The sequence below is a fragment of the Limulus polyphemus genome, unplaced genomic scaffold (assembly GCF_000517525.1).
Source record: "Limulus polyphemus unplaced genomic scaffold, Limulus_polyphemus-2.1.2 Scaffold141, whole genome shotgun sequence".
In the NCBI taxonomy this organism is placed as follows: Eukaryota; Metazoa; Arthropoda; class Merostomata; order Xiphosura; family Limulidae; genus Limulus; species Limulus polyphemus.
This window is the reverse complement of record NW_013665751.1, coordinates 831,750-840,205: the sequence shown is the minus strand read 5'-3', so window position 1 is coordinate 840,205 and position 8,456 is coordinate 831,750. Positions and strand designations below refer to the sequence as shown.

Here is an 8,456-nt window from a genome sequence, read left to right as displayed (position 1 = left end):
AGCACCTTAACCACCTGGCCATGCCGGGCCGATAAGTGAGGATACATGAATGAAAGAAAGCGGACCAAAGCAAAAATTATTTAATAAAAAATACCTTTAGAACAAGTAGCGGTAAAAACATATATATAAAAAAAAACAAGGACAAAGTATTAAAAAGAGTGCAAGAAGAGACATGATTAAATACATGGATAATGTTGCTAAAGAAACTGAAACAATTGTTGAAAGAAATGATAGTAAAACCATTTATCGAATCAACGAATTTCTAACTGGCAAATTCACATCAGATGACTAGTCTTTTAAGGAAAAGCAGCGACAAAGACCCTAACAACAGGGAGGAAGAAAACGATAGGCAGATAACTTTTAAGAGGTACCAATCAGGCCAACACAGCAAAACAGCTATTGACTTTGAAAAACAAGCACCCCAAATTAGGTATAGCAACATTTTATATCACAAACAGAGAATTGGTTGGAAACAAAATAAGGTTTGGCAATTCTGTAGATAAAGACCAAGTCACTGGAGAAATGTTGAAATGCGGTGACGATGAGACAATCAATAAAATCACCAACCTCTTCAATAAAAATAGAAGCCCGGCATGGTCAGGTGGTTAAGGCGCTCGACTCGCAATCTGAGATACCAAACATGCTCGCCCTTTCGGCCGTGGGGGCGTTATAATGTGACGGTCAATCCCACTCTTCGTTGGTAAAAGAGTAGCCCGAGAGTTGGCGGTGGGTGGTGATGACTTCTTCACTTCGTTGTTGTTATCTCCAAACTTGGCATTAAAGTACCTCGTTTGACAAAGATGTCATGCCTGGAAACATTGTCAGTCTCAGTTTAATCTTTTTATCTCATAACTGTAGTTGTCTGTTGTTGTATAGCGTTAAGTAATTGTCATTTTCATGAATTTTGCATGAAACCTAACTCAGATGACTGCTAACGGACTTCCAGTCTTTGGGTGATTGTTGTACTTTGGAAAATAAATTATTTCAACACTGCTTATTCAACAAGATAAATAAGCAGACTTCACTATAATATTGTACTTTAATTTGGAAACTTTAATAATATAATTGACGTAGCTTTTAAACATGTACACAGGAAGTTTAAAAGAATGACTATTTGAGTTGACTAACATAATTTGTTTTGTGCTTATATATACGACAATGGTTTTTAATTTCCACAAAAAGTTGACCCCATATATTTAGTTTATATGATTATAATTAATTACGGAAAACTACTTTTGTGCTTAAACAACTTTTGTTCTTGTTTTCTATAAATGTTGTCTGTTGTAGACGCTAAAAAACATAAATCAATAAAAAAAATCAATTTTTCTTTAAAGCTGGATTCATTAATTATTGGTTATAATACTTCAAATTCTTTTCATTAATTCATTATCTAACATTGTTATTATCATTAAGTTCTATATTTATGAAGATTATGTTACATTGTTAGCTTTGTCTATGAATTTAGGATTAACTGAAATCTACTAAACTGGCCGAAAATTGTGAGATATAACTAACTATCCGTCCTGATGAGCTCTGGATTGAGCGAAACGCGTCGTCGGCAATGGATATAATGAACATAATATGTTTGAAATACTATTATTATACAATCTTCTAATTTTCAAAAATTCCAAAAGGACAAAGGCAGTGTTAAAAATATAATGGGCCTAATATTAATGCCTGATGACAAATATAGTTAGTTATAATCATGGTTCGCCAGCTTGGAAAAGGCGTTCACCCCATAAGAATTTTGAGATATTATTGATATATCTACTGAAAATATCAATAATAGTGAGGGTACCCAAATGATGATTCAATACATTCAATGAGTTTACTTTTTCTAATCCATTTCTAATCCAGTATGTACTTCTAGTCGGTTTTGGTTTATAGAGTTAAGTTCAGTAATCTATAAGTTGCATTTTAGTTTTGATCTATATATTAGCATACTTTGGATGAGAAGTTATTCCAACTTATACTTTGTAATAAGAAAAGTGTTACTAAAAATATGATTTTTTGGTCGAGGTGCATTTACATAAGGCTACAACAAATCCGTGATTAAGTCTGAAAATTAAATTTTGAATATAGTCAACTTTATCGTGATAGTAATTATTAAATTCAAATCCCGTTTTTAAGCTGAGCTACTCGTCACAATTTATATTATATTTGTTTCTAACTTTCTATATCTGTACTACTTTACATTGTTATACTACAAGTACTTACCATATCTTTTGATTTTATAGGTGTTGACATTAGAACACTATCTTATTATGATGTGTAACAGACAGAAGGCTTTCCATTGTATTCTGTTCATTTTGCTCCTCCATCTCTCTGATGGATTCAAGTGTTTGAGAAACTACGACCCCATCTGTAAAACAGTATATTGTTCTACCATGCTCCCAAAGAAACGTTTATATTGTACGCTAGAGGATGATCGAGAACATCACAATATTGTACAGACTGCTTATGTGATTACATATGAATTTCATAATTATCTCAAAGTTGAATGTGACAAGAATACTCCCTACAAACTAAATATGTTCACAGAACTTGATGTACCAGAAATTGGTGATATAATCTTTATTGGATGCCCGTTACCAAACTTGCGATTCAGTGATATTTTGTCTGGATTGAAAGTAAGAAAGTTAACATTTGAAAGTCGAAAATCCATATCACAGTTGAATGTTTCTCTATTCGAAGAACTGACGTCGTTAAACGAATTAAATCTGTCAAAAAATAATATTTCTATTCTGCCAAGTGATATCTTTCAAAATTTTATTAATATTACATCACTGTATCTTTCCGATAATAACTTAGAGATACTACCAGAAAATATTTTTCAATCGTTAACAAACTTGGAAAAATTGGAACTTGGATCCAACCAATTGCTTGAGCTTCCAGTAGGGATTTTCAGAAATCTTTGGAAACTAAAACGCATGTATTTGTACAGAAACAAGTTAAGTACTCTCACAAGGGATCTGTTCAGCGGTCTTAAAGCCCTGGAAAGTTTAAATTTATATGGGAATGAGTTAATACACTTACCAGAAGACGTATTCTCAGATCTATCAACACTTAAATTTTTAAGCCTGTCCGAAAACAAACTTAAAAATATATCAAATAAACTGTTCAGAAAAAACCTGGCTCTTGAGAAATTGAACCTCAATTATAACCCAACTATTAAAAATCTTCCTGGTGATCTTTTGGCTGGATTATCAAAACTAAGAAAGTTCTACATTAGTCATTGCAACTTAACAAATATTCCCAGTTTGCTGTTTTCAAAAGCACCAAATCTGTTAGAAATAAGTATGATAAATAATAGTCTGTCCTCTCTTCCTGCTGAAGTATTTCAAGGTAACGTAAAGTTAAGTGATTTGAATATGAGCCATAATAATCTCACATCGTTACCTTTAGGGATATTTGATAAACAAACCAACCTTCGAACACTTCTATTAAACAACAACAAAATCGAGAGTTTAAAGCCAGGCATATTTGCAAATCTTATTAATCTACAGGAAATTAATCTTGAATCAAATCTTCTAAAAAAAGTTAGTGATACACTTTTTGAAAATTTTCCTAAACTGGAAATCTTAAATCTTCGAAACAATCAGATAACATTTGTAGCATATGATAACCCAACAAAACTCAAAAATATTGATCTGACACACAACAAACTCAAAGAATTACCTGATATAAATTGGTTGATGGCAGTGAATTTAAAAGTTTTGTATCTACAAAACAACCAAATTACGAACCTCACAATTCCGATTATATACTCTCACAGTGCTAATATTTTTCTGCAAAATAATCAGATCGAAACAGTGAAAATGGATGAAGTAAAAGAATACAAATTTTCTTCGAAGGCTACCTCTGAGTTAAACCATTCAAAAGATCTTCCAGAAGAAGCCCATGTTTTTTACCTCAGCGATAATCCATTCCAATGTGATTGTAACTTGCTGGAATTTTCTGATTATTTAAAACAATCCTTTCTTAATATTGACACTATTGCGAAGTTTTCCAGCACAAAGGATTTGACGTGTAATGGCCCTTCTCATTTGGCCGGGAAGACTATTATCAGTGTTCCAAGGGATGCATTCACTTGTGTTGTGGAAAATGATTGCCCGGGTTTGTGTCACTGTTATTTTCGAGCTTCTGATAAGACACTACTTGTAAACTGTAGTGGGTTACACCAGGATTATCTGCCACCATTACTTCCGGAGAAAGCTACCGTTTTACACTTCGAGAAAAATAATATTAAGTCTCTTAATGTCACGTCATTTGAAATGTACAGAAATCTCACGGAAATATATTTAGACGAAAATCATATCTCCTCTATTGATAATTGGAATTTGCCTCCAAAGCTTGAAGTGATATCTTTGAGAGGAAATTACTTAACTGGAGTTTCCAATAATATAATTAAACAAGCTGAAAATTTACAGAGTTTAAATCTACGTCTTGGAAAAAATCCTTGGAAATGTGATTGTCATGCGTTAGAGTTCAAATTATGGCTGACGGAACATTTGCAGAAAGTCACAGATATAGAAGATATTTATTGCTCAGAACCAATGAAACTTAATGGAACACTATACAACGAATTACTTGTACAAATACCAGATACTGTTCTGTGTCCACATAATAACTGGCCACAGAAAATTAAGTTAATAAGTATTTCTGTAATAAGTGTGGTTTTTGCTGTGCTTTTATTTGTAGCATCTGTGTTTTATTATCGCAATAAGCGGACGTTTATTGCTTATATGTATATTCATTTATATAGTATTTTTACATGTTTCTTTACTGAAAAAGAACTAGACGAAGACAAGATATTTGATGCTTTCATTTCATATAGCAGCTCAGACAGAGAAGTTTCTTTTAGCATTTTGAAAGAACTGGAAAACAATGAACCATATTTTAAACTCTGCATTCACGATCGTGATTGGTTGGTTGGAAATGCTATCAGCTGGAATATAGTTAATTCAGTTCAGAGCAGCAAAAAAACAATCCTAGTTATCTCCAAAGACTTCTTGGAGAGTGTGTGGTTTCGAATAGAATTTCACACTGCATATTACCAAATGTTGAAAGATAAAGTCGATCGTTTGATTGTTGTGGTCAGAGGGGAATTACCTCCAAGTGGTACTCTTGACAAGGACTTTCAGTTTCTGTTGTCAACGAAAACTTATCTTGTGTGGGGAGAGAAATGGTTTTGGGAAAAATTAAGATACGCCATGCCTCACCACAAATCGTTGAGTGTTCCCAAAAATAACACACCTTTCCGTAATCGACCACCATCAACAATCCTGAACACTGTAAACAAACAGATAGAAAGTAACATTATCAATGAGAATAGAAATAAAAAACACAACATTCTGCCTAAAAGGAACAAAGAAGTAGCATCTAATGAAAATAACTTACAGGTATTAACTATTCCTATGGAATCTTCAAGGAGAAATGGCGAAGTTTTTATTTGTTCAAGAGTATGACATTTCAAATATAACATGAATGTATATATATGTCTACACATATGAAAAGTAATAATTATTTTTTGCTCAGAACTTCATCTCTTTACATTTGCAGAGGTCACTAAATTATGTCTAAACATATTATTTTGAATTAGATCAATACCCATCATATGACGGTAAACGCTGATTAATTTTTCTTCTGAAAATTTAATCTAAATAAATGTTTAATGAAAAAATAATTATACATTTGTAGAAACAATATATGTATAGAGAATGTCTATCTTCTTTGTAGTATTTGATTAAAACAACATTTTGTATGTGTATTTGATCAACTACTTTAACTTTTCCTCGAATTTTATTTTCATTTATCTATGTTTTTCTTGATAAGGCGTTGTGGAAAAACATTAATATTATGCACTGTAGCGCTACCTATTGGGTTGGAAGACATTCAAGTTGTTTTTGACACACACAGTCACTGATGTTTAATATGTAATACGATACGATCCCTAATTTAATCTATAATTGTCTGAATATTCGAAGATCTTGTTGTAAATATATAAAAATTAACACACAATCCCGTATCCTATAAGACTCGAATGCGAAACTTCGAGATGCTAGTCGAGCACTATAACCACCGTGACACTCAGTATTCGCAATCGATAGTTAACAAATCTCTAATACTGTATAAAATATCATGTTTCTTTTGTAGATTTTCCTAATATTGCAATATCTTGCTCTAAGCATAATGAGTTAATAACTACTAATAGTTATAGGAAATCCACACTCTACTGGGATTTTGAACTCGAGGCTTCAACTTGTTGTACCTGATGGTGACAAAACGTTGTACAGTTGCTGTTATGTTAAACTTGTATTAAAGTTTTCTTCATTACCAATTCAAGCTGTCACCGAGCATTATTAACTTGTTTGTCTGTTTGTAGTTAAGCCCAAAGCAAAACAAAGGTCTATTTGTGCTCTGCCCACCACGGGTATCGAAACCCGGTTTCTAGCGTTGTAAGTCCGCAGATATACCGCTGTGCCACTGGGGAGCACTTGAACTTCAAACAAACAACTGAACCAATTTGAACGTTGAAAGTCGAACATTACCGACAAAGGTAGCATTACAAATATAATGTAGCTTTTATTATATAGACAAGCTGAATGCCTGTCATATGAGGGTAAATGCTGATTATTTTTTTTTTTCTGAAAATAAAATTCAAATAAATGTTTTCTTAAAATTAATTATATTATAGTAGTAATATATAAATAAAGAATTTTTTATCATTTTTTCTAGTATTTTCACGAAAACAACATATTTTGTCATCTCCTGTAAATAGTCCTTGATTAGAAGTTTTACTGATGTATGTTGTTATTTTATGTTCAAATCTTCTTCTTGACAAAGCCTTATAGATTAAACCATCTGAAAGAACCGGTTCCTGAAGAAATATTTCTACATGGTCAATTGAATATTTGAACCTGTGTTTTATTAATTGTGATGGTAAAAGTACTTAATTTTATGGTAAAGGGCAAATCCACGAAGATAGTATTTTTGATAAAAAAATGCTTATAAATTTTTGACTAAATGTTTAATAAACTCTTACCTAAGGTGAAAATATGTATAATAATGTATTTTAGCGCCATCTATTGTGATGTAAACAAAGATACGATATCCTACAGGATATCGTATCTTTGTGTTAAATTGATTTCTTGAACTTACATGTTTTTCTAACATCATAAAACTGTGTTGAAAAAATAGTAAGTTGTTTTTCACACATAAAGCATTATCTAATCAACAACTGTATTTGTATTTTTGAGAATATTTAAAGAGCTCGTTGTAAATATTATAATAAATATAAAAATGAAATTAACATAAATTCCCGATACGACTGGGATTTGAACTCGAGACTTCTACATGATAGTCGAGCACAATAGCCACTGTAATCAAATAATTGAAATCCCTAATGTAAACTATCATGTTCTTGTAATATCTTGCCCTAAGCATAATGAGTTAATAACTACAAAAAGGTATAAAAAAAATTCCCACTCTACTGGGATTTCCGTTTAACCCAACTCATCGAGCCAATTTGAATGTTACCAACAAATGGAGCATTCCGAACCAACTCTGTGTGTGTTTTCTTATAGCATAGGGTATCTGCTGTGTCCACCGAGGGGAATCCCCTGATTTTAGCATTGTAAATCCGAAGACTTACCACTGTTCCACAAACAGTGGCATTTATTGTATAGAATGATACTGGTTATTGATTTAAAATACATTGTAATTACCATGGTTAGTGTTCAAATTTTTAAGTACTTTTATATTACTTTATGTTGGCATTAAATGGTGTTTGACATATTTGTATTATGATTTTCTTTCTTTTTTTTTTAAAAAAAAGCCTACTTACTTCTGAACATTTAGTTTATGACATACATTATCGTTACCAGTTTTGTGCGGATGTGATACAGGTAGTATGGTTCATAATAAAAGTGAAGAATTAACTTTTTTCAATGTATACATATGTATATATTTCAATTAATAGGCATATTTTATAAACAGTTTATGTAGTCTCTTATAAACTTTAAATTATGTTCAATTATTATGTTGAAGTATGTTTGCTTTTCAAATAGTATCCTTTGGTACCTGTCCACTGTCTATTGACATACAAAAAAAAAATGAAACAGAGAGAATTGCATTCTGACTTTTTAACCTCCTTTATATCTCTGGGAAACCCTGTTTGACCCTAATACTTAATGTTTAATCCCTCGGCCTTTATACTTTAGGTAAATTCTAATATTTATCATACAATCCTAAGGATCAGAAATATCGCTAAACAGAAAAAAAAATTCTGTCTTCAACAAAAATCCTTGCCATAAACACACTTTGAGGCCGCAGTCTCCATTTTAACATTTTGCTTACCTTTAACATATTTATATATAAAAAAAATCCTTAATATTATCACCCAGCTGTTTCTTATTATCCCTATTGGATTTCGTAATTGCTCTTTTAACTAAATC

At 31.8% G+C, this 8,456-nt stretch overlaps 1 protein-coding gene across 1 annotated transcript in view; it reads left to right on the top strand.

Moving 5' to 3' along the window:
• Positions 1-5,468, top strand: part of LOC106474696 (protein toll-like) — a 63,619-nt gene extending 58,151 nt beyond the window's left edge. Inside the window, exon 4 of the mRNA XM_022380013.1 lies at positions 2,238-5,468. Within this exon, the coding sequence (XP_022235721.1) occupies positions 2,238-5,468 (3,231 nt within the window). The remainder of the gene's footprint in view (positions 1-2,237) is intronic.
• Positions 5,469-8,456: the final 2,988 nt, after the last annotated feature.